The sequence below is a fragment of the Crocuta crocuta genome, unplaced genomic scaffold, assembly GCF_008692635.1.
Source record: "Crocuta crocuta isolate KB4526 unplaced genomic scaffold, BGI_CrCroc_1.0 scaffold167, whole genome shotgun sequence".
NCBI classification, from domain to species: Eukaryota; Metazoa; Chordata; class Mammalia; order Carnivora; family Hyaenidae; genus Crocuta; species Crocuta crocuta.
Window position 1 is genome coordinate 1,463,991 of NW_027532406.1, and position 26,695 is coordinate 1,490,685.

Genomic DNA, 26,695 nt, shown 5'->3' on the forward strand with positions numbered 1-26,695 from the left:
AGCTCCGGCTGCAGGCTGCAGACCAGTGTGGTTCTTGGACAACCCTGGGGCCTGGGGCTTTCTCCACCCCAACACACTATGCCGCTCCCTACTCTGTAGCTACCGCAAACCCAGCCACGGCTCTCATTCTCAGGTCAGACCCCTAGGGAATCCTCAAAGTCAGGCAAGGCCTTAGATGTTTTAGGATCTTAAAAATGAGAAAGACCATAGGCCAAACAGAAGGAAAGACTTGCTGGAGACAACGGAATGAGTTATGGCCATGCTGTCCTCCCTGCCTCCGAAGTTCTCTTTCTACCACTTCAGGTAGCTTCCCATGGACACAGGAAGTTCAGGGCCAAAAGCCTTTCATACCAATGAGATGCCAAGCAGAGAGGGTTTAGAAGGACGGTGCTTCAGTCGAGAGTAGCCTAGGTCTGCTCTCAGACCCCACCCCCACAGGCTCCAAGGGAAGGACCTGGAATTCTAACCGCTTCACAGCGTTTGTGTTCTGGGCGGAACCTGCCCCAGCCCAGTTCCGCTCATGTGCTGAGTCCTGTCCCTGTACTCAGTCCCCCATTCCCGGCCCCAGACCATGCCCTAGGTAGGTGGCAGGCCACTCAGCCTGCCCTGAGAGGTCACAGTGGGGGATGAAGGGGAAAGCCGGGTCTTCACTTCCACCCTGCCCACCGGCTACCCGCTGGGTGAGCTTGGCCAAGCCAGTGGCCTCCTGGGTGCCCATTTCTTTTCCTGGTCCTGGCGCTGCCTCCCAAAGAGAAAAGATGTTCTTCCCAGTTTGTACCTTCCCTAGTTACTGGCTGAGGGGGGCAGGGACAATTAGCCAAGATAGGCACTCCTTCCCAGCACAGCACCAGACCCAGGTTCTGGTGCCACTGACACCCCAGCTCTGCAGGGTCCCGGACACCCTCAGCCAGATGACTCCTGACACAACTCACCCCACCTGGGTGAGGCCTGATCTGCAGCACTGGCCTGAGTCGTGGGGGTAAGGAGGAAATTCCCGGGGCCTATAGGCAGATGTGTGACCCCAACACCAGGCTCTCATGTAGAGACAGATGGATTAGTGACCATTCTCTGGAGTCCCCAACAATGGCAACTGGAAGACGTACAGACAGAACTGAAGGAGCACAACTGGATGGAAACCCCAGGCTTGCTACTTATCAGCCATACGGCTTTGGGCATCACTTAAAAAATTCTCTCTGACCTTCGGTTTCCTCCTACGTAAAATAGGGACCTGCAGAGACCTATTTTACAAATGAGGCCTCAGGCCCATAAGAGGCATCAGCTTACTCAGCGTGGAAATACCAACAAATGTCAAGTCATGATCCAGGTCCCCTCATTCCTGGGATTAGCCCTGGAAGTAGCAGAGGAGGGAGCTTGAGATGAGCTGCCAGGTTGTGGGGGCCTTCCTAGGTGCCCTCTGAGAGCCATAGCCATCTGAGGTCCTCATTCCTATTAAGTCCCAAATACCTGTGACTGAAGGGGCAGGGTCTGTGCTGACTAGTTGCCACAAACAGGGAACTCCAAGGGCCTCTTGGCCAAAGCTTCCGCCATCAGGGACCTCTTGGAAGGGGCAGGAGAGAGCTTCCCAGCTTCACAGGAGTGACAAGGGATTGATTCCCTTGTTCCCCGGGGAAAGGGTCTAGGCCTCAGCCCCACCCGAGCTAGTTAATGACCTCATCCAAAATAGCTTGGGCCCTTCCTGCAGCATCCGGCTGGCACCTGGGCACTGCACCATGCCTGGGCCTCTCCATCAGCTGGACCCACAGTTGGGGATCCTGCCCCCAACCACAAGAGCACCCCCTGTGTTTCAGGATGGACTCGCTGCAGAAGCAGGACCTCCGGAGGCCTAAGATCCATGGGGCAGTCCGGGCGTCCTCCTACCAGCCTCCCACACTCGCCTCCCTACAGCGCTTGCTGTGGGTCCGTCGGGCCGCCATGCTGAGCCACATCAATGAGGTCTGGCCCAACCTCTTCCTAGGAGATGCGTAAGTAAAACCCACGGTGGGAGGTAGAGGGGGCAGAAGGGGGACCCTCTCCCAGAGTCCTCCAGGGCTCCCACCATCTCTTTCCACTTGTTCCTTTCCTTCTATATTATTATTAACTTTAGCTGTGGAAATAGAATACACATAAGAAAAGTGCATAAAAGGGCTCATGTGGTTGAGTGTCCGACTGTTGATTTCAGCTCAGATCACCATCCCGGAGTTGTGGGATCGAGCCCCATGTCCGGCTCTGCTCTCTCTCTTCCCCTCTGTCCCCTCCCCTGCTCGCAGAGGTGCGTGCTCTCTCTCTTCCTCTAAAATAAAAAAAAAAAAAGAAGAAGAAGAAGAAGAAGAAAAGAAAAGTGCAAAGAGCACATGTGAACAGTTTCACCATCCAGGACAAGAAATAGGACATTACTTATGCCCCAGAAGCCCCACTGAACCCTTTCTTTGTAGGTAACTAAGTGTTGAAATAATTATCTCCATGCTTTTTTTTTTATATTGTTTTAACACCTATATACCTGAAAATGTAGTTAGTTTTGCTTGTCTTTTAAAGTCATATGAATGGAATCATATTGCATGTGCTTTGTGCCTGGCATCCTTTGCTCAGTATTATAAGACCTACTTGTGTTCTATGCAGCTGAAGCTCGTTCATCTTTCATTGCTGCATACTATTCATTTGTATGACTGTCCCATAGTTTATCTATTCTATTGTACACGGTCATTTGAGTTGTTTCCACTTTTTGGCTATTATGAACAGTGATCCTAGAACATTCTAGTACATGGGTCCTGGGAACACACACACAAAGTTTCTCTCTCTCTCTCTCTCTCTATATATATATATATATAAAGAAAGTAGGATTGTATATCATTTCCTCAAAAGTTTCCTAAAATTTGGAATATATGGATGAATATATATGGATTTTCGACATGTTCCTTAATATTTAGAAAATATGGTTCAATATCTTGTTAATAATATGGCAAATATGCTATCCCCCCCACCAGATAAACAGTAATAAAATCTTTGTTGACTTTTTAAAAATACACACACATATGGGGCACCTGGGTGGCTCAGTCGGTTGAGCCTCTGACTTCAGCTCAGGTCATGATCTCACGATCCTTGAGTTCAAGCCCTGCATCAGGCTCTCTGCTGACAGCTTGGAACTTGGAGCCTGCTTCGGACTCTGTGTCTCCCTCTCTCTCTGCCCCTCTCATGATCATGCTCTGTGTCTCTCTCAAAAATAAATAAACATTAAAAAATAAAAACACAAGGACACATACATAAATGCTTTTTCACATTTTTTTACAGAAATGATACCTCTTTCTCATCCCATTTTGTCATCTATTTTATTAGATTAAAAAATTTAAAAAGTTTTGAAAGCTTTTTAAATAAAAGCACACATCCTTTGAAAACATTTTAAAACCAAGTTGTGTATCCTACATTTAAAAAAAATTTTTGAGTGTTTATTTTTGAGAGAGAGAGAGAGAGAGCATGGGAGGGGCAGTGAGAGAGGGAGACAGAATCCGAAGCAGGCTCCAGGCTCTGAGCTGTCAGCAAAGAGCCCAACGTGGGGTTTAAACTCACGAACCGTGAGATCATGACCTGTGCAGAAGTCAGAGGCTCAACCGATCAAGCCACCCAGACACCCCAGTGTCCTGCATTTTTTTACAAGTTTATTTATTTATTTGAGAAAGACAGAGAAAGTGTGAGTGGGGGAGGAGCAGAGAGAGGGAGAGGGAGAGAGAGAGAATCCCAAGCAAGCTCTGAGCTGTCAGCGCTGAGCCCAATGCTGGGCAAAAATTCACGAAACTATAAAATCATGACCTGAGCCAAAACCAAGGGTCAGACACTTAACCCACTGAGCCACCCAGGCACCTCCATGAATCCTGCATTTTTCATAGGTGCTCAATATAGCACAAATACCCTTCCTTGTTTACCTGTAACTATCTACAACATTTTAGTGGTTGCATACTATTTCCTTTAGCTATAGCATACTCAGTCTCCTATTACCAGATAGTGATTTTTTCCAATGTTTCACTATCTTGAATATCATTAGGTCCAGTTTATAGATGTCTGTGGGCACATTTTGGGTTTTTTTCAAGTTCCTAGAAGGGATGTTGCTGAGGCAAAGGATGTATATATTTTGTATATTTTTAAGGCTTCTGATGCCTGTGGCCAAACTGCCCTGTAGGAAAGTTGGGCTGCGTGAAAGGAGTCTTGATCATCTGGGCCTCTTCACTCTTTTCAGTCTCACATTTGGAGGAGAGGTGACAGAGGAGGGAAGGGGACAAGTTCCAGCCCAGCCAGAGGTGACCTAGTGAGACCTGCCCCACCTCTCAATGTCCCCACGGCCTCCCTGCAGGTACGCAGCCCGTGACAAGGGCAAGCTGACCCAGCTGGGCATCACCCATGTCGTGAATGTTGCTGCAGGCAAGTTTCAAGTGGACACAGGTGCCAAGTTTTACCGCGGGATGACCTTGGAGTACTATGGCATTGAGGCCGATGACAACCCCTTCTTTGACCTCAGTGTCTACTTTCTGCCTGTTGCTCGATACATCCGGACTGCCCTCAGTGTTCCTCAAGGTGAGCTGCTGGGGAAGACGCTGAGGTGGAGGTGGGGACAGGGATGGTGGTAAGAGGGTAGGATCTGGGGCACTTTTTCCAATAGTGCTGGTGGGTGGGGTGTCCAGAGCTACATACCTCTTCAACAACCCTCCCACCCCATGGAGCAAATAGCTACTACGATTTAGTGAGTGTCCCCTTCAGGGGACCAACAATCAGCTAAGGTCTGATGTGGTTCAGTGTAACCATCCCTCAGCAAGAGGGCTGGTGTTGGGCAGAGGTACACAACCGAGCAAAGGCTGAACAGGCCCCTCTAAGATGAGGCTTTGGCATAGGGCTGCAGGGAGGGTAGAGAGGGAAGAACTAAGCAGGTTGGGAAACTCCACATAATCAGCCACAAATCCAGGGGACTCTAGGAATATTGTCCCCTCTCCCACCCTTTACAACAGGATAGCAGAATTGGAAAGGATACCAGAGGAAACACCTTGGACCTGGAAAAGGGAATCCCAGCTGTTAACCTAGCTGGGCCACTAACTTGCTGTGTGACCTTAAGCCAGTCCCTTTCCCTCTCTGGGCCTCAGCTGCCCCATCTGACTGTAAGAACATTGTCAGTATTCCAGGGTGCTGTGATAGGTGGGCTGAAGGATGGCAGGAAGCATCTCCAGTTCCCAATGGGGTGGGTGGTCAGTGTGAGGGCAGGTAGCTGACGCTAGGTTGGGTCTTTCCCACAGGCCGTGTGCTGGTACACTGTGCTATGGGGGTGAGCCGCTCTGCTACAGTTGTCCTGGCCTTCCTCATGATCTGTGAGAACATGACACTGGTGGAGGCCATCCAGACGGTGCAGGCCCACCGTGATATCTGCCCCAACTCAGGCTTCCTTCAGCAGCTCCAGGTTCTGGACAACCGACTGGCGCGGGAGATGGGGCGGCTCTGACATAATGAGCAGCCAGGAGCCCTGACCCTGGCCAGCATGGCCCAACCCAACAGCCTGGCCCTGGGGACAGCAGCCTCTACTGTTTCCAATGCCCTTGAGGTATATATAGCAAGTGGGGGCTTAGCTGAGGCAGAAGCAGGGAGAACTGAGTGGTGACCTTTAGCAGGTGGATTTCCCTGACCCAATCCAAAGATTCTTTATACAGAAGACAGTTCTGTCTGCTCTATAATAAAAGATTCATCATAATAAAGACAGGAGATCTTCTGGTGGTTTGTGGGGGTGGTGGCTTACTTCCAGGATAGCCACGAGGCTTGCCAGCTCTGAGTCAGCACGTTGGCAGCCTACAGAGAGAGTCTGAGTCCATGTGGAGTCTTCATGAAGAAAAAGGGCACGTGAGGATCAATTAGCAGTATCTGCCTGGGGGGGGGGTAAGGGAGGGGTGGGGGTACCAGTGCTGAGAATTACCTGATCTTTTCCTTATCTTGTCTTTCTCATACCACCACCTGAGAGCTAGGTTGTCTGCATAAAGACCAAGGTTCAGTGCGTCACCATCCTCCTCCACGCCCGCCCTGTCAAAAGCGATAGTCAAAACTTGCTGTGCAAATAGCATCTCTTAAATCTTTACACTTACACTGTACTTTCAAAAGGACAGACTGAAAACAAGCACCAACTGAAAGAAGAGGGTCTAGGGAGGAGACAGCCCAGGAATCCTGGATGAAGGATGGTGATCGGATGCAGTGAAACATTTAGTTCCAAGTTTCTACGTTTTGTGCCCTAATACCACAATATAAAAAGCCCCAGGTTCCTCATCTGGAATAAAGTATCACAAGGACTAAATGGGCTGCTTTCCTCCCACCTCTCAGGCTGCTCTTATTTAGCCTTAGTCTCTTCCAGCTGACCCTTAAACCTCAAGGTTTCCAGGGTTCTGGCCCCTGCCTTTTTCTTCTTCACAGTTCTCTCTGCTGGGGGGGGGGGGTTCCTTTGCCCCCAATCCCAGCCTCAATTCACATCTCTAGGCTGATGACTCCTCTGAGGCAGCCCAGTTCGCTCAAACCTCTGCATCCCGCTGTCTGCCTCTATCTGAATATTGCACTTGAATTTCAAACTCGGCTGAACTTTTCCGCAGCCCCGCCCCACCAGCTGAACTCTTCCTAGTTCTTCATTTTAGTGAAGATTTCTGACAGCCAGCGTTGCTCAAGTCAGTGATGGGTGTCATGTCCCCTTGGGACCCCTGCCTCTCATACAATTAGCCTATTGATTCCACTTCCTCAATACCATTGGGGTCTGCTAACGTAGCTTCATCTTTGTTGTGAGTACCGAGTTCAAGCCACCCTCACCTCTCACCTGCTATTGGTCTCTCTGCCTCCAGCCTTGCCCCTTCAATCTCCATGCACACATCTTACTAAAATGGAAATCTGCTCACATCACCACTCTGCTTACAACCCCCTAAGTACAAACACCTTGACAAAGTATAAAGATGCTCCATTATCTGAGAAACTTCTTGTATCTCTAGTCTTCTCTCTTGTAATTCTTGTTCCTATACACACTGTGTAATTAAGAAATGGTAGAACCACTCGCAGTTTCCAGAATGCACCACATTCTCTTACCTCTGGTAAACATGCTTTAGGTTGCACCGCCTGAGTGTACCACCCTCCCCCACTTTCACTGGGGTCTCTATGAGGTCTCAGTTTAGCAGTTACTTTTGGGAAGCCCCCCCCCCCGACCCTCCAAACCTGAGAGAAGTACTCCTCTTCGGGCCACCAAGATGTCCACCCACCATTTGTGGCATCACCTGTTACTCTGACTCACAATTTACTGGTGCCTTGTCATTCTCTTCCAACAGGCTGTTTCTGACCAGGCTTCTCATGGTCTCAAAGCTCCCATGGCTCCTAAACTCTGGCTATGACCCTGCCCTCAAGTACAGCTCTCTGGTTGTGTGGGCCACAACTACAGGTTAGCATCACTACCCCTAGGCCTTCTCTATGGAGGTCACCAGGGGGCGTGGGTCCCAGCCGGCTCCTAGAGCAGGCCTGCCTCCGGAGGGTACCTCTCCTTCCCCCAGCTCCGCCTGCATGCCCACCCCTTGGGAACCCTGACACCCTCTTCCCAGCCCATCTTGTTCTTTGGCCCCCCTGACGCTGCCTCCTCACTCCCTACCAACACTCTCTGGGACCAGCCCTGCCTTCTGGGCAGAGGGTTCCTTGCCCTTCTCTGCCATCTGGCCTATTCCCAGAGGGCAAATGCTTTTTGTTTGGAAAAATCAGACAAGGTGCCCCCTTGGGAGCAAACCGGCCTTTCAGGCATAATGGCTCCTGGGCTGGGTTGAGGAAAAGGTGTCCCTTTCTCCCAAGCAGACATAGCTCCGGGTCAGGGTGCCCGTCGGAGTGAGCTGAGCACAGGCTGTGTTTTAGCCCCGCTCCTCCTTCCTGCAAATCATAAACTGCAAACCTATGCTGCCTTGTCTGAGACACAGGGATTAACACTCCCATTTTATAATGGAGCCACCCAAGGCTCAAAGAAGATGAAACGTGGCTGGAGTGTTGCCACAGGGATGCAGGACCTCTGGGCTATGGCCTCAAAAGGCAGAAACTGCAAGCCAGCTCCCTGCTCTCCTCCCTACAGCACTTGGTCCTATTAATGGCTGGCTGTTGGCTACCTCAGGTGCTCTCTGAGCCTCTTCCAAAGGGTAAACATACATCCTAGCTGGAGGGCTGCAGAAGGGCTGCTGCTGTGCCCAACCAGGCGGGGCGCCTCTCCAATCTGGGGACGGAAAACGGTTCTCCATTTATCCTCAGGTTGGTGGGGCCTATAATTCTCCAGAGTAGAGAAAGCTAGCCCCTGCTCAGTAGACCAGCCTGTTCACCCCCAGTTCTTGTGGATTCCCCCCTCTGCCTGACAACTCAGCCCTTGTTGCTATTTCTTGCTCGTGCACTGTCAGCGGGACCCAAAATAGTGGATCCAGAAGTCAGTCTCTAAATCAACATCCGGGTCTATGAGTGTGGGCAGCCTGTCCCTGCTGGCTGGGCTGGGGTGCCCAGAATCTAGGACAGAACCACACCCTGGGGCTTGAGTTACAGCAGGTCATCTTCCTGGAGCTCTGAGGCTTGGGCTCAGAAAGTGGGGCTGCAGGGAAAAGAGGGAGGGAAGCCCTGAGACGGCACGTGGTAGGAAGGCCAAATATCCCCCAGAGCATCTGAGCTGCAGGCTGACACCTCCATCAGGAAGACTTCCTGCCTGCCACACTTGCCCTGGGAAGTCTATGATGATGCATCTGCTTCCCTTCTTCTCTAGAGCAGCCTCATGAAAGAAGAAGGGGTCTTGTTAAGAGCATGACTTTGGAGCCAGATTACCTGGTTTCAAATCTGACTTCTGCCTTTTACCTGAGGTTGTGACCTCAGTTAATCTCTCCAGACCTTAGATTTTCCTTTTTTCCTGTTCTGCTCCACAGAACAGCATCTTGGACTAAAAGTTGGAAGTGCTTTCAGTGTTGAATGAACAATTAAAAATTAGCTGACTGGGGCGCCTGGGTGGCAAGCTCTTGATCTTGGCTCAGGTCACGATCTCACGGATTGTGGGATCGAGCCCTGCATAGGGCTCTGGGCTGACAGCACAAAGCTTGCTTGGCATTCTCTCCCTCTTCCTCTCTCTCTGCCCCTCCCCACTCACGCACATGCTCTCTCTCTCTCAAATTAAATAAACTTCAATGAAAAATAAAAATTAGCTGACCTAAATGCAACATATATTTTGGATTAGATTCTGGAACAGAAGGATGTAAAGTAGAAAAACTGATGAAATCTGAAAAAAGTTTGCAGTTAATAATGTTACAACGATTTTAATCTTTTTGATGAATATGCCACGGTTATGAAAGAGGTTAAGAGAGGAAGCTGGGTGGTGGGTATACAAGAAATGTCTCTATTATTATCTTTATAACTCTATACATGTAAAATTATTTCAAAATGAAAGTTAAAAAAACTTCCTGACCATTATGCACTGCTTTGCATATATCAACCACAATGCTAAATAAATGAGACATCATTTATTTTTCCAGTTTCATTCATAGGGTTTTATTTCTTTAGGAAAAAAACACAGATCAAATATAGCAAAATGCTAAGATTTGACCATAATGAGTTGTGGGAGTTAGTATATATGTTATAATTATTAAAAGTTATTACATCTTTTCTTTTGTATTCTTAAAATATTCCCTAATTTAAAAAATCAAAAACAAATGGACTTTTAAACTTAGAAACATCCTATTCTTATATTTAGATTCTGAAACCCATATCAAATGGTTTTGAGAAAGTATTCTGAATGCAATGGTACCTATCAGTTTTATTGGCTTCCAACCTAAAATACTGGAAGTTCACCTAATTTTGTTTCAAGAGAAAGGTAATGATAACACTTCATTGTGATTAAAGAGGAGCTAAGCCATTAAGTCAAACTATATATTATTTCATCCAATCCTCACAACTCTATGGGATAGGTTCCCAACATCACCCCCATCGTACAGATGAGAACACAGGTGTATAGGGGTTAGGCCTGAGAGTCCCTGACTTTATTTTTTTTAACGTTTATTTATTTATTTTGAAAGAGAGAGTGCACGCTTACATGAAGATGAGTGAGTGGGCGAGGGGCAGAGAGAAAGGGAGAGAGAGAATCCCTAGCAGGCTCCACACTGTCAGTGCAGAGCTGGAAGTGGGTCTCAGTCTCATGAACCATGAGATCACAACCTGAGCTGAAACCAACACTAAGATGCTTAACTGACTGAGCCACCCAGGTGCCCCAGGAGAGCCCCAACTTTAATTGAGAGCTTAGTATGTATCATTGCATTAGTCAGGGTAGGCTAATGGCTCTGACAAGTAAACTTTATTTCTTCCTCGCAACACAGGTTGATGGGGGCATGGAGGGTAGGGGGAGCAAGCACGGAGGATGGAGAGGCCAGATATATCTTGTCCCTTCTAGTTCCATGGGCAGAACTCAGTCATGGTCATATCTGACTATAAGGGAGGATGAAAAATGTAGTCCCGCAGGGCACCCAAGAAGAAGAGGAAACTGCAGATACTGGTGATCATAAGCAGGCTTTTATACAGCAGTTGTTGATGAGACATATAATTATTTAATTCTCATGGGTCATAAGAGGTAGATACTATTACAGTATTCCTATCTTATAGATATGAAGACTGAGGCTCCAAGGGTTTAAATAACCTTTCTCAAGGTCACTCGGGTAACAGTGGTAAAATCATCCCACACTTCCTGAACCGTCATTCTGGGTTGGCCTTAGTTACTTGTTCGCCAATAGAATTTTGAGAAGTAGCAATCTGGGACTTCTGAAGCTGGGTCATAAGACGCCTTATAACTTCTGCCTGGGTCTCTGGGAACACCCTGGGAGCCCTGAACCCACTATACAAGAAGTCATCCTGCTCTAAGACCACCATGCTAGAGAGTCCATGTGTAGGCAAACTGGTCAACAGTCTCGGCTGAGGCTAGCCTTCCAGCCTCCCTTTCAAGGCACTGGAAAGATATTTAAATGAATCCATCTTAGACTCTCCAGACCAGTATGTCTGGCAGCTAAATACCACTGAGTGGCCTCCATCAATGTCACATGGAACAGAAGAATAGTCCATCCAAGCCTGCCCGAACTAAGGACCCATAAAATCATGAGATATAAGAAAAGGCTCTTGTTTTAAGTCACTAAATTTTGCGGCAGCTTATTATGCATGAATACATAACCAGCACAGCAGCAGAGCCTGTGGCCAAAAGCCCTGGCTTTTGAACACCAAATTAGCCTCTAGAGGAATGGGGTGAATGAGGGAGAAACAGGGCAGCCACATGTATCCACTCCACCGCTGACAGAGTTCATGAAGATGAGCTCCCACATCTACAGAAGAAGACAGAGGACAACAGAGGTCTGTCTTATATCTTCTCATAGCCCCGCTCAAAACTGGAAGATAGGTAGGGGCTCAAGGGGAATATTGGTGGCAAAGACCTTGAGGTGGACAGGGTGGGCACCTCCCTCCCAAGCTCTGTCCTAAGCCTCACCCACCCTACCTACCAGGCCAACCAGACTCCTGCTGAGGAGCCCAAGACTTCCTGGCTACCAGGGGCCCCTGGGGATCTGCTGGCCTCTACCTCTCAGCCTCATCTAGACAGCTGCCTCCTCCATTTCCTTCCCCTTGGAGGGTAGGGAGGGCGGCTACAATATGGGCTCTGCAGCCGCTGGGGCCTTGAGGAAACCTGGTTTGAGGAAAGCTCAAAGGGAAATAATACCCCACCCCCACCTCCACAGGTACTGCCCTCCCTGACAGGCAAGAGCACCAGCTACCAATATTCTCACTTTTCTGAGATCACTCTGCTCTCCCCAGTTTATTCCCCCAGACTTCTGCATTAACTTCCTTACCCATGCCTCCTGAGCCATTTGATATCTGGTCAGCCTGATCCTCTCTCCTTGAAAGCTGTTAGAATTTCCCCTCCTCTGAGATTTCCTGCACCCCAGCTGCCACTTCAGAACCTTTCATCACCCCATCTGTGTGTCCTCCCTCCCTCCAAAGCCTTCCCTTTTCACATGCCTTTACAGGTATTTGAGCTTTGCCTCCTATATCCTCTGAGCCTAAAATGGGGCTTCTGAAACCTACAACTGGGACCCCAAAAGACTAGCTGTCAAGCTTCCCAGGACTCTGGCTTAGTGCTGTTGCCTCCTAGGGCTATCCTGACTTTGGCAGTGACTGGGATGAGGGTTGCTGCTTAGGCAGACATAAGAAAAATACATAAATAATTGAGTACAGGTTGATTTTCCCAGGATCGTGTGCAGGCTTTAAAAGGGCTAATGGGGAAGGCATTGTTTTACTTGAATGGTGAACTTGCAGGCAGGACAACTAAGTGGAAACTTGGGGGAAGAGATGAGGGGATCTTTCTAGTTCTGCTTAGACCATACCACACAGATAAATATATGCACCCTGTACCATCCATGCAAGGCCCCCATCATGCCAATACTGGCCTGTAGTCCTTTCTCAGGTATTGCTGGTATCACACACTCTCTACCATATGGTTCTGCTGTCCTAGCCATAGGTAGATACATCAGGATGGGCACCTGGGCACAGACTTCTCCTTGCTCCCCAAATCCTCCCTTTTTGGTAAAGAACCTCAGTTATTAGCTGGCTCACGATGTACCCAGCTAACACAACCTCCCTTGCTGGTAAGTGTGGCCAAGTGACTATATTCTGGCCAATCAGATATAAGTGGAATTACTGTGTAGAACTTCTGATAAGTCTCTTTAATGGGTACAGGAGAGTGTCCTTGGAGTTCTCCTCTCCATGGTGCTGCCTGCGGTGTGAATAGCAATGGCTGCTCCCTGCTCATCCTGACTGCCTCTGCTTCCACACTAAAGAAAGAAAGGCTTATCCTGTTTAGGCCACTATTTTTCAAGTCTCCATTACTTGCAGCCAAACTGGGCCTTAAAACTGTTAAGTCTCCTGACCCACAGGTAGCGAGAGGCCTGTGGGGTGGTCTACGTGAGCGCCTGATGGGCGCTCATTCCCAGACAAGACTGCTGACCCAATGAGGTCCTCTCTTTTGGAGAATTTGAGTGGGAGACGGTAGCAGGTAGCAGGATGGTACAGAGGTACCCCGAAGGTCAGGAAGCAGGAGCTGTAAGGAGGTGGGAGTCTTGAAGTAGAGGAACAGAGGGATTCAGATGGCAGCAGCAGGAATATCAGAAGCCAACCAGAGAAGAGCCGAGTCCACAGAAAGCCAGAGTCATGGGGTGAGGAGCAGCCTGCACTTGAGGAGACCCCATGTTAACCAGGGCAGTAGAGTCACGGTATATCCTAGGAGACATTCCCATTCTCCAGGAGATCCTTGTTTTCAAGTGTGTTCTTCCAATGAATCTCTGAGGTCACTTGATTCTGAATCTATCTTTTGGCCCAAAAGAACTTCATCTATTCATTTCACGAACTTCAATCAGACCACAGGCATGCCCTGACAACAATGAGTCCGTCTGGCAGGACAGTGGGTCAGTGGATTCAGGACTGTCCCAGAAATGGCTGCTGGACAGAGGTGCCCAGCCTGACCTCTCTCACTCCCAATCCAGCTTTGTCCCTCCTAAGAAGTAGCAATACGTGTCTAGCCAAGGAGACTATAATATACACCACTACCGCCATCAAGTGGAGATGTCTGGGGTGGGAGTAGAGTGATGGGAAGAACAGGAACCTTGGATATATGCAGACTTAGGTTTTCACTCAGACTCCATCCTTTAACAACCTGTGTGAGCCTGAGCAGATAGCTGACCCCTCTGAACCTCACATTCCTCAAGAGTAAAAATAAGAGGATAATAGCATTGCATAGCTCTGGTGCAATGAAGGATTGAATGAAAGATGAAGACAGAGAAGGAGCCCAGCACTTAGCACACAGTAGGTGCCCAACAAAAGCTTGAGTTTCTTTCCTTCCTGCTGAAACAATCAGGGGGGTTGGGGAAGGGCTGGATCTCCATCCTTCCTGGTCAAAGAGACCTCAGGACAGATGCAGTCTTTTCCTACAGCTTCTTAGGACAGCAGTGGGGCACAATGTGGCGGTCACAACCAGCCTGTTTCTAAAAGGCCATCATCTGGATTTAGTTTCGCATTCTTTAAAAGAAATGTATATGATTTATAAACTTTTACCAAGCAGTTTAAATACATAACAGGCTCTGCATTCTATTACAGGTTTCTTAAGTAGGGTTGTAAACTTACATTAGGATATTAGGCTGTAATGACAAACGCAGCCCTCTTATATAAAACCTCAAGTCTCCAAACAGTAGAATATTTGTTTGAAAAGAGTTTTACAGGCTCTCCAGACTCCCAGCTCATCTCTATTTTGGTCCATAATTTAGAGAAGAAGAGAGAAAAATTATATGTCACACACACACACACACACGCACGCACGCACGCACACACACGCGTATGCACGCACACACATTTCTGAAGGAGGCTTATGAGGAAAATCTGGAATGTCTTGGAATTTTTTTCTTTTCAATTACAGCTCAATAAAAACGTCCTCATAAAAATTCTAGGTAAGCAATCACTTTGCCAGCAGGATAGAGCTACTCACATCCCAAGGAAGACTGCCTGGTGAGATGAAGGGTGAAGGGCAGGAAGCCAAAGGTGATTCCTTCACCATCTCTCCACCCCACATCCTCAAACACACATGCCATACACATACACGATGAGTTCCTCTAAGGAACTGGAACATCCTTTGCTAGGGAGGAGGTAGAGGGGAGCCTTCTTTCTGAAGCCCCTCTAAGTCTGTCCAGCCAAGAGGCCAGCAGGGGGTAAGACTTATTTGGGGCATAATACAGTATTTTGGAAATACTGTACAGCTGTGTTTTTCATTGCTCTTTGCCATAGCCAAGTTCCCTAGAAGTAGAATTACTGGAGAAAATACAGGACACCTGGTAGATTTGAATTTCAGGTAAGCAACAAATAATTTTTTAGTATAAACATTGCAGAGAACTTACACTAAAGATTTACTTGTACATCAGTCACCGCTACCTGGAAGTCTCTTGCCCTTAAGGCCCCAGAGAAATGGGAAAGGAAGGCCAAACGGGAAAGGAAGAGGCCCAGGGGTTTTCTGGTAAGAAAGGAAAAGCAAGTGGATGGTTGAGGAAGAAGGGGGAAGGGGAGCTGGCAGTGAGGCCTACAGATGGTGACCTCCATTGTCCAGTCAGTGTCCCAAGGACAAAGTGAAAAGTGGGGCACTTATTCTTTATCCACTTAGGCATCTGGAAGGGAATCATTTTGTCCAACAACAGCAGCAGCCAGGCTCAAGGGGCCCCCCAGCATCAATACCTCCTCCCCACCTTGCCTCTTGCAGTAAACCCTGAGGTACATCCATAATCCATCTTGGGGAAGAGAATTCTGAGAGCTTGAGCTTTTAACTGGGAAGAGACTATTGTTATTATTCAGCAAATTAAGTGTCCTGAATTCCCAGCAGGGTGGGGTGGGGCTTGTGGGGAAGATTAGATGAGGTAAAGGAAAATAGAGATGCCTCACTTTATTTGTACATCCCAATCAAAAGAAGAGCAGCAACATGAGGGGAGTGAGTGACATAATATGTCTTACTGTTACTTTTCCTTCAGTTTCTAGAATACTGCCTCCCACATAGTAGGTGCTATATGGGGATGGACAGACTGAGTGAATTTTCAACCCACTGCAAGCCAGACTGACTGCAGTGATGAGGATCTCTCTGGGTCTGGGCTGTACTCTCTCCCCAAGACTGGCCTCAGGGGCAGTCTGAGATTGTGAGCATAGACACCAAAGTAATAAGTTGCTTAATAAAACATGAATTTCTTTCCTAACTCAGTCCATCAGCACCTTGTGCAGGAAAAAGTTACATCATCAGGGTCAGAAAGCCTTTATGAAAACAACAACAAAAATAGTTATATTGTTATGTAGTTCATTTATTCCTGAACATGCAAACTCCTCAAAGTCAAAGTTATCAGGCGGTTCTTTATCATCTACCATCAAAACATATGCAGAATCTGAGCCACTTCTCACACACTGCCACTACTATCCTTGACCAAGCCACTAGCATCTCTTTCCTGAACAACCAGAATAGTCCCCTCACTGCTCACCTTTTGTTTACCACATTCCATTCCCCACATACCAGTCAAAATGTTCTTACAAACGCGAAGGGGACTTACAAATGCCTGGGCGGTTCAGTCAGTTAAGCATCTAACTCTCAACTTTGGTTCAGATCATGTTCTCACAGTTTATGGGATCCAGCCCTGCGTTGGGTTCTTCACTGACAGTACTGAGCCTGCTTGGGATTCTCTCTCTCCCTCTCTGCTCTTCCCCCACTCATGCACATGTGCTCCCCCCATTCTCTCTCTCTCAAAATAAGTAAACTTAAAAAAATGTTAAAAATGCAAATTAGATCATGTAAGCATCCTCCCTAGAATAAAATCCAAACTCCTTCCCATGGCTACAAGGCCCTGTGGAAATAGGCTCTCATCTACGAATGTTCTCTCCCTCACTCTCTGTTCTCTCCTCACACTGGCCTTTGAATGTATTAGAGTAGGTTATTATAACAGACACTCCAAAATACAATGGTTTAAATGGACAAATGTTTATTTCTCTCTCGCACTGCTGTAGGGAGGTAGTCCAGATACACAAGGGGACTTGGCTTTAAGAAGTCATGTTGAACCCAGGTTCGTTCCACCTCATTGTTCTGCCATTCCTGAGAGTGTTGTCCTCATCTGCTGGGTTGAACACATCTACATTCTATGGCTTTCCACTGTTGCTACTTTCTAAGTGCTTCAGCATTACTTGTTTGTTCCCTTAACCCTGCTCATACTCTGTAATCCCTTCATTAATGTATTTTCTTTTTTAATTTATTTTTTATATTTTTATTATTTTTGAGAGAAGAGAGAGCGCACGCATGTGAGTGGGGAAGGGGCAGAGAGGGGGGAGATAGAGAATCCAAGAATCCAAAGTGGGCTGTATGCTGATAGCAGAGAGTCTAATGCATGGCTTGAACCAATAAACTGTGAGATCATGACCTGGGCCAAAACCAGACACTTAAGTGACTGAGCCACTGAGGTGCCCCTAATATCTTTTCATGTAGACCATCCCTGGTGAATTCTGTCCTTTGCTGGACCCTGACTGATCAGGGTGCACAATGTGTCAAAGTCAATCCCTTCCTAATACTGAGATCACTCCAAAAATTGGACAGTGACATGCAGAAGAATGAACCTGAACCACTTTCTTATACCATACACAAAAATAAATTCAAAATAGATGAGAGACCTAGATGTAAAACCGGAAACCATCAAAATCCTATAAGAGAAAACAGGAAACAACCTCTTTGACCTCGGCTGCAACTTCTTACTTGGTATGTCTCCAGAGGAAGGGAAGCAAAAGCAAAAATGAACTATTGGGACCTCATCAAGATAAAAACCTTCTGCACAGTAAAGGAAACAATCAGCAAACTAAAGGGCAGCCTACAGACTGGGAGAAGATATTTGCAAATGACATATTGGATAAAGGGTTAGTATCCAAAATCTGTAAGGAACTTATCAAACTCAACACCCAAAAGTGAAGAAGTGAGCAGAAGACATGAACAGACACTTTTCCAAAGACATCCAGATGGCTAACAGATGCATGAAAAAATGCTCAACATCACTCATCATCAGGGAAATACAAATCAAAACCAAGATGAGATACCACCTCATACCTGTCAGAATGGCTAACATTAACAATTCAGGAAACAACAGATGTTCGTGCGGATGTGGAGAAAGGGGAATCCTTTTGCACTGTTGATGGGAATGCAAACTGGTGCAGCCACTCTGGGAAAACACTATGTAGGCTCCTCAAAAAACTAAAAATAGAACTACCCTGTAACCCAGTAATTGCACTACTAGGTATTTATCAAAGGATACAAAAACGATGATTTGAAGGGGGCACATGCACCCCAATGTTTATTGCAGCACTATTGACAATAGCCAAATTATGGAAATAGCCCAAATGTCCATTGACTGTTGAATGGATAAAGATGTGGTATACACACACACGCGCGCACGCACGCGCGCGCGCTGGAATATTACTCAGCGATCAAAAAGAATAAAATCTTGCCATTTGCAACAACATGGATGGAACTAGAGTATATTATGATAAGTGAGATAAGTCAGTCAGAGAAAGACAAATATATTATTCCACTCATATGTGGAATTTAAGAAACAAAACAGATGAACATAGGGGAAGGGAAGGAAAAAAAGATAAAAATGGAGAGGGAGGCAAAACGTAAGAGACTCTTAAATACAGAGAACACACTGAGGGTTGCTGGAGGGGAGTTGGATGGGGGGATGGGCTAAACGGGCGATGGGCATTAAGGAGGACACTTGGGATGAGCACGAGTGTTATATGTAAGTGATGAATTACTGGGTTCTACTCCTGAAACCATTACTACACTGTATGTTAACTAACTTGGATTTAAATTAAAACTTTTTTTTAAAAAATTGAGCCCATCCTGGCTGGTAGTATTAGTTCAGGGTACCTGTCATGACTAAACTATTATGGGTTGGCTAATGCCTATCATTGAACAAAAGTTTCCATGACAGTTTGAGGTAATATCACTCTCATGGCAACATGAATTTACTGAGTGCCTATCGGGGTCATGGGCGACCAGCATATTATCATGTGACACTCCCGTCCAGCCTTCTTCTCCCAGTGCTAAAGTTGGCCTTCACAGCCCTCACTCACTGAGCTGCTAATGTTCACTGGAAGCCTTGCTTCCCTACTGGAGAGTGAGTTCACCCAAGACAAGGCCTGATTTCCAGCCTCCCTGTTCTGCCACCTGCTTCCAGAACAATGCCTAGATGCAGAGTAGGGTGTCACTTCAGTAAATGTTTGCTAAATCCACAGGAGATTTTGGCTTCTAACAAACAGTTTGTTAATTTCTTTTTTCTTATAGTTTATTGTCAAGTTGGTTTCCACCCAGTGCTCATCCCAACAAATGGCTTCCTCCATGCCCATCACCCATTTCTCCCTCTCCCCCATCCCCCGTCAATCCTCAGTTTGTCCTCAGTATTTAAGAGTCTCTTATGGTTTGCCTCCCTCCCTCTCAACTGTTTTTTTACCCCTTCCCTCCCACTATGATCTTCTGTTAAGTTTCTCCTGATCCACATATGAGTGAAAACACATGGCATCTGTCTTTCTCTGACTGGCTTATTTCACTTAGCATAATACCCTCAAGTTCCATCCACATTGCTACAAATGGCCAGATTTCATTCTAATCTAATTCTTTATAGGGACTTCTTAATCCATGCAGTAAGCACTAATACAATTAACCAGAGTTGAAGGACAATGAGAAAAAGAATAGCAATGACTAGCGTGTATTGGTTGCTTCTTCCAAGCCAAGAGCTTCACATGTATTATCTTATTTAATCGGCACATTAATACCTATAGAGTTATCATTTCCAATGGACAGGCTCAGGTAAGTTATGGGACTTGCGCCAGTTCAGAGCCAAGTGTCAAGGACAGGATTGGAACCCAAGCCCTTATGCTTCAAAAGCACATGCCTTTCACTCCTCTGCTTTCCTGCCTCCCACACACGAGTAATCACACACTGTCAAGCCTCATCAATGTCACTTTGATGCACTAACAGGCCGTGAAGAGGAAACAGCCATCTATCTGTAAAATAAACAAGTTCTGGCATGAAGACAGAGGTGCTAATAGAGACACAATTTACCCATTTGCCGAGATCACTGACAGATTCGAACAGGGCTCAAGTGGCATTTAACCCCCTGGGAAAGGGAAGAGTTCAGGGGACCCCTGTTCCACTGCCCATGCCCTGGGCCCTAAGAGCTCCAGAGCCCCCCAGCGGGAGGCTGGCAGCAGGCACTCCCAGTGTTTTGACAGCCAGGGAGATAAACAGAGGTATCAATTTCAGAGAAACATCTTTGGCCCTTAGACCTTCTCTTCAAAACACAATGTCCTCACGTTGCTTGGCTATCAGAGTCAAGAGCGACAGCTTTACAACAGACGTGGCACGGCCAGCTGCAAGCAAACTCCCAGGGGGCGGAGGGCGGGCACATAAACTTGTAAGGCGTCCACACAACAGGCTTCAGGGGCTAGGGACAACACAGGCTGGGAGGAGGGATGGTCTATGGTCATCCAATGGGAGAGAGGCAGGCCAGGCCTGGTCAGAAGGACAAATGCAAGTCCCCAGGCCATATTACCGTCCCCACACTGACTTGTCTCATCCTCATTGACCTAGACCTGGACTGTCCAGTATGCAAGCTACCAGCACCATGGGGTTATGGAGTACCTGAAATATGGCTAGTCCAAGTTGAGGTGTGCTGTAAGTGTAAAGTACTCACAGATTTCAAAGACTTCATATGGAAGAAAATAATGTCAAATATCTCAATAATTTTTCATATTGGTTACATGTTGAACCAATCATTTCCATGTATATTTTCAGGAGAGTTCTCTTTCTAAAACATTCAAGGTTTCTATTAAAAATAAAAGTCGGGGGGCACCTGGGTGGCTCAGTTGGTTAAGTGTCCAACTTCAGCTCAGGTTATGTTCTCACAATTCATGGGTTTGAACCCCGCATAGAGCTCAGTGCTGACAGTGCAGAGCCTGCTTGGGACTCTCTCTCTCTCCCTCTCTCTCTCTCTGCTCCTCCCCTGCTTATGCTCTCTCTCCCTCTCTCTCTCTGTCTCTCTCAAAATAAAGAAACTTAAAAAAATAAAAGGGAATACATAATTATTGAATATCAAAGTTTTAAATCAAAATTATCTAAATGAATCTGAAAATATTAACTGACTGTTTTGAAAGTTCTTGTAAACTGTTATAAAAATAAAATCATCGACAATTCTATTAGCCAATGTATAGAACTGGCATTATTCTTAACACTCATCACATCTGGACCTATATACGTATACGTGAAAGAATACTATGATGAATCAATGCACCAACATACTTATTCTTCAGCTGTTGTGGAACAGTTGTGACTGTCACACGAATTCTGGATCCTATCCAAAACCCTGAAGCAGAAAACACAGACCCCAAGGGCGCTCAGCACCACAGCCTTTTGTACTGAGTGGACAACTGGGTGAGCTGAGTAAGACACATTCTGTCTCACCTAAGCACTTCCACACGTGGAATCCCCCCATACTCCAAGGTTAGCAGCAACACAACCCACCAACCTGCATGGAATTCAGACTCAGTCACCTTTTGTTTTGAGGACACAGAGCAAGAATGGTGGGTGTCAATCACAAAAGCGGATATAGCTTCAGGTCACGTTCTGCCATGTCGAAAGCCAGATCTCAAGTGAAAGAGGTACCCATGTATCCTTTTTATTTCTAAATTTATATATGGCAAAACTCACTCCTCTTGCTTTTACAGACATACGCAGTTAGTTGTGTAACCATCACCGTGACCAAGACACAGGATAGTCTCAGCACCCAACAGTTCCCACAGTTTGTGTGTATTTGTTTTTAGCCATTTTAATAGGTATGTAGCAGTATCTCAATGAATGTGTGTCTGTGATATGCAGAGATCTCTAAAACACAAGCTTAGGGTGGGGCCTCCTGGTTCCAGGGTCTATGGATGTTATTATCTAGGGGAGTCAAAAAATTCCCCTTTTGGACTGATGGCATATCTAGGAAAATGCCTAGTGGGGGGCTTTTTCATGACAGAGGGAGGCCCTGAGCTTAGCCTGCTTGGGAAACTGGGACTGAAAGGGAGCACCTGCTCTGCGTGATCCTAAGGGAAGAGGGATCTGGAGCCCCCTTGAAAGAGTCAGTTCTAGAAAGGAAGGTGAGAGACCAAGAATGGGAAAAAAAAAAAAAGGAAACCTGTGGTAGCACATACAGAGAGGAGTCTTGTAAAGAGGACAGGGACAGGGACAGAAGTCTGTGGAGGGAGAAATTCCCTGGGGAAGGGGCCCAGCCAACAGTCTTCTGATAGGAGGCCAGACATTGAATTTGGAGTTGTCGTCTGCTGTACCATGGTTCCTTCTGCCACAAAGAATGGCATTGGGTGGGTTGTTTGCTTTGTTTTGTTGTTTTTGTTTTTAAGCTTTTATTTTTATGTAATCTCTCCACCCAAGGTGGGGCTCGAACTCACAATCCCAAGATTAAGAGTTGCATGCTCTACTGACTGAGCCAGCCAGGTGCCCCTGCTTTGTTTTGTTTTTTAACAAGAAAGAAGAGAGAGACCTCTGGGAGAGCAGAGGACTTATGGTCATCAGACTACACACATCTGCTATGGAGATATGGAGAGGAAGAGCCCTCTCACCCCTGGGCTCTAGCTGGATTCAGCGTCCACATAAACTCGGGTGTCCACAGAGCACTACGATCCCTCTGGATGTTTTGGACTCAGAAAACTCATATATTACTCAAATCTCACATATTAGTTTCCTACTGCTGCAGTAACAAATTATGTCAAACTGAGTGGCTTAAAATAACACATTTATGATCTTACAGTTCTGGAGGGTAGAATTCTGACATGAGTCTCACTGGGCTGAAATCAAGGTATTGTCAAGACAGCATTCTTTCTGCAAGTTCTAGGGGAGAATCTATCTGTTTCCTTGCCTTTTTCAACTTGGCTGTGGCCCCTCCTTCCATCTTCAAAACCAGCAATGGGAGTTGAGTCCATATCACACTGCATCACGCTAACCTCTTCTGCTACCCCTCTCTTCCACTTTTTAAAGTTTTATTTATTTAAGTAACCTCTACACTTCACGTGGGGCTCGAACTTACAACCCCAAGATCAAGAGTCACATGTTCTTCGTACTGAGCCCACCACGTGCCCCTCTCTCTTCCACATTTAAGGACCTTTGTGATTACACTGGACCTGAATGATCCAGGACACTCTCCTTATTTTAAGGTCAAATGATTAGCAGCCTTTTTTTTTTTTTAATATACTCAACACCTTTTCTTTTTTTTTTTAAATTTTTTTTAACGTTTATTTATTTTGAGAGAGAGAGAGACAGAGCGTGAGCAGGGGCGGGGCAGAGAGAGAGGGAGACACAGAATCTGAAGCAGGCTCCAGGCTCTGAGCTGTCAGCACAGAGCCTGACATGGAGCTCAGACCCATGAGCAAGATCATGACCTGAGCCGAAGTCGGACGTTTAACCGACTGAGCCACCCTGGCGCCCTGCAACCTTACTTTCATCTGCAACTTTAATTTCCCTTTGCCTTGTAACATGAAAAATACATAGGTCCCAGGGATTAGGATGGGGACATCTTTGGCTGGGGAGTTCATTCTGCCTACCACACCTTGTCCCCCTGGGCCTAAGTGGGATTCTGAGCCAAAGAAGTTGGGGCAAAGAGTAGTGTCTACCTATATTTGAAGGTGGAGAAAGCACAGAGAGATTCTGTGGAAAAGAAGTTTGCTGACGAAAATAACGGGGGTCACAGAAGTGGCGTAAGGAGACACTCATGTTAAATGATGCTGTAGGTAAATTCCCAAGAAGCTACAATGAAAATAACAGCTGCTTCTACAGATCATACTTTACCTGTGCCAGCGCAGTCTGCTGTTGCACAGAATCCTGGAGGACTATCTTTGGAGTTTGGAACAGATAGAGACATCTTCCCAAGTCTGGCCAATGGTTACCTGGCTCGCTCCCATGCCGGCAAACTGGTGTGTCTGCTGAGTCCACATAAGACAGCACTTGGGGGAACTACCCATTGCCTGAGTTCTGCCCTGAGAGTTGTGCAGAGATTGCTATTGTTTCCATCACAGGTCATCCCTTCAGCTGCTAGAAGTTGGGTCACACGTCTCCTGACACCACCACCACTCTTTCCTAATAAAACCTTCCCAGGGCTTTCTATAATTCCTTGTAATTAATGATGTGGTTTTCCACCCTACTCTTGTCACCCTTTTGGGGGCATACTTGATTATTTTTTTAAGTGTTTATTTATTTTGAGAGAAAGAGAGAGAGTGAGTGGGGGAGAGGCAGAAAGAAGGGGAGAGAGAGAATCCCGAGCAGGCTCCGCACTGCCAGCACAGAGCCCAATGTGGGGCTTGATCTCACGAACTGTGAGATCGTGACCTGACCTGAAACCAAGAGTTGGATAATGAACTGACTGAGCCACCCAGGCATCCCGTGTCACATGTTAATGTGTGAAGGATTGGGGGCATTCAGAGTGTGGGGAGAGGGTCACCAGTCTTCTTATCAAGTACATGTAGGGTCTGCTCTAATGCAGTGATAATCCAGCAACTCATCTCATTCTTTTCTCGGCTTTATTTCAATATCCCTCTAGACAGTGTGAAATATTATCTCCCACGCTTATTAATCATCTATCTCAGATGTCTTTAGATATTTGATTTTTGCCCCCTGCTGAACCTACATCTTCAGAGGCCCCTTTTGCTTCCTTAACCCCTGACGGGCTGGAGCTAGGGTAGGGGCTGGGACCAGCTCCTTGGGCTCCTAGCTGTACAGAAATCATTCTTCAACCTTTGTCAATTCCAGCATCTCTGACTCCTTTAGTTCCTGGGGTAATTGCAGAAGGGCATTTTGACTCTGCCGCTCTGACTCCAGCACTTGACAGCAAGGACATTTGGGCCCTGATATTTTGACCTTCTTATACACTCAGGTCCCGAGTCTCTGCCCTGTGACAATTCTTTGCACCAGGAAATCAGTAAAAGCTGTCTTTCAGCTATTTCACAATGAAAAATACTAGTAGAAATAATCCCCCTAAATAAAACTGGCAGTAGCTAAACATGCAAATTATGAGGAAGATCTTTGGTTTGCAGAGTACAAAGCTGCAGAGGACGATATAATGACCCCAACACAAGAAGACTGTTAAGTGAAGCATATGGGAAGACTGGTGACCCCTTCCGCTTCCCCCTAATCTTTCACACATTAAATAGTATGTTCAAAGGGATGGGGTGACAAGGATGGGGAATGATGGAAAAACACTTCCTCATTCATTATAAGGAAGTGTAGGAAGCCCTGGAAAGATTCTTGTCTTACGTGTATTTACTTTCGAGATAGAGAGTGCTAGCAGGGGAGGGCCAGAGAGAGGGAGACAGAGGATTGCAAGCAGGCTCTGCACTGACAGCAGCGAGCCTGATGCGGGGCTCGAACTCACGAACCCTGAGATCATGACCTGAGCCGAAGTCAGACGTTCAACAGACTCAGCCACCCAGGTGCTGCAGCCCTGGAAAGATTTTAATAGAATATTAGAGAAGACTTGACAGGACTATGGTTCTCAGCAGTAAAAAGGAGAGCCATAGTAATAGACAAAGAAGCCTAGAAACAAGGAGATGGGAGGTTGGCAGAAGGCACCACTAAGAAAAAACACCTGGTCATGACTGTTGGATTGGAAATATTTTGGGCATCCCAATATCATTGAGCATTAAAAAAATATTTATTTTTGAGAAAGTGCATGAGAGAGAGGGGAGAGAGAATCCCAAGCAGGTTCCTCGCCATCAGCACAGAGCCCAGCATGGGGCTAGAACCCACGAACTGTGAGATCATGGCCTGAGCCAAAACCAAGAATGGGACGTTTAACCGACTAAGCCACGCAAGCGCCCACTATCATCTAGCATTTTTAAAGCGTTTACCATGTACCAGGCACTGTGCTAAGTATTTTCCATACTTCATCTCATTTAATCCTCATAACCACAAGAGAACAGCATTATGATTATTTTCCCCACTGAAGCCTGGAAGGGTTGGACAGTCGCTGGAGGTCTCACATGAAATGACACAATGCAAAAGAACTCAAGCTTACAGAGTCTCTATCTGCTGTTTCACTGATCACAACCCACCCATACTGCAGCATCTATTCCATCCACCCCCCCAGAGACAGCTGCCCAAACTCCTTGAAAAGACGGCAATGGAGAGTCCTTCAGTCTGGGTGCTCCCAACCTTCCCACAGGCTGTACATTAGCTGGCAAAGCTCCCCTGTTCCAGTTGTTCTGGAACAGAGCCCAGGGCAGGGCCCCACAGACACCTGGCCTCGTCCATCCCAAGAAAACAAAACTGGAAAATCTCCCGTCTGTCCCCGCCCTGGACAGTCACGTGGCCTGCCTCTGTGGCTGGGCCAAGGGCAAGTGTGTGGGCTCCAGGTACAGGTCTCCCAAAGTCAAGGGTTTCAGGTCACACTGGCACATCATTTTGCAAACAGATGCCACGGGTCTTTTCTCAGACTGGGCAGCACGCAAGGTCGGCGTCAGCAGATCTGACCCTAAAAATAGGCTCTTGGATGCCAGTCGAGGTGGCCGGGTGTACAGCTGCCACACGCCCCACAGACCAGCACCTCCTGACCCACCCAGGCCCCAGCGCACACAGGTAAGGCCCTTTGGTGGGGAGGCTGACTCCTCTTGGGTCTGGTCAAGTATTCTTTGGGGGCTGGGGTGTGGGGGTTAGAAGACTCCTTTCTACTGTTTCTAGAGTGGCAGAGAAAAGCTGACATCTTTTTAGTATGACAGGCTTCCTGTTGCCCCATCTTTCTCTAGGGACTCCATGGAATTTTCTCTACTTCCCTCCCTCTAAATCCAAGTCTCTAGATCAGTGACCATTTGTTGTTTTTTTTTTTTTTAATATTTTTATTTATTTCTAGGAGAGAGAGAGAGAGAGACAGCGTGAGCAGGGAAGGGTCAGAGAGAGAGGGAGACACAGACTCTGAAATAGGCTCCAGGCTCTGGGCTGGGAGTCAGCATAGAGCCCGACAACAGGGCTCGAACCCACAAACCGCAAGATCATGACCTGAGCGAAAGTCGACGCTTAATCGACTAAGCC

General features: G+C 46.9%; 1 protein-coding gene across 4 annotated transcripts; it reads left to right on the forward strand.

The window, feature by feature from the left end:
- The first annotated feature begins 517 nt into the window (after positions 1-517).
- DUSP13B (dual specificity phosphatase 13B) lies at positions 518-5,709 on the forward strand. Of its 4 annotated transcripts, none has more exons than XM_077778624.1 (5): positions 523-580; positions 882-979; positions 1,809-1,982; positions 4,340-4,560; positions 5,271-5,709. In XM_077778624.1, exons 2-5 carry the CDS (start codon positions 912-914, stop codon positions 5,471-5,473), a joined length of 666 nt encoding a protein of 221 aa, XP_077634750.1. In that variant the 5' UTR covers positions 523-580; positions 882-911; the 3' UTR covers positions 5,474-5,709. The 4 variants fall into 4 exon arrangements, with proteins under 4 accessions (XP_077634749.1, XP_077634750.1, XP_077634751.1 ...); XM_077778625.1 differs by having other exon boundaries at positions 890-979; XM_077778623.1 differs by having other exon boundaries at positions 518-979.
- The last annotated feature ends 20,986 nt before the right edge of the window (positions 5,710-26,695 follow it).

Excerpts from the sequence above, each read along its gene's own strand:
- DUSP13B (XM_077778623.1), top strand. The coding sequence starts at position 627 with ATGAAGGGGAAAGCCGGGTCTTCACTTCCACCCTGCCCACCGGCTACC. Across the intron at positions 1,983-4,339 it reads AACCTCTTCCTAGGAGATGC|GTACGCAGCCCGTGACAAGG; the intron begins GTAAGTAAAACC and ends GCCTCCCTGCAG. Across the intron at positions 4,561-5,270 it reads TGCCCTCAGTGTTCCTCAAG|GCCGTGTGCTGGTACACTGT; the intron begins GTGAGCTGCTGG and ends TCTTTCCCACAG.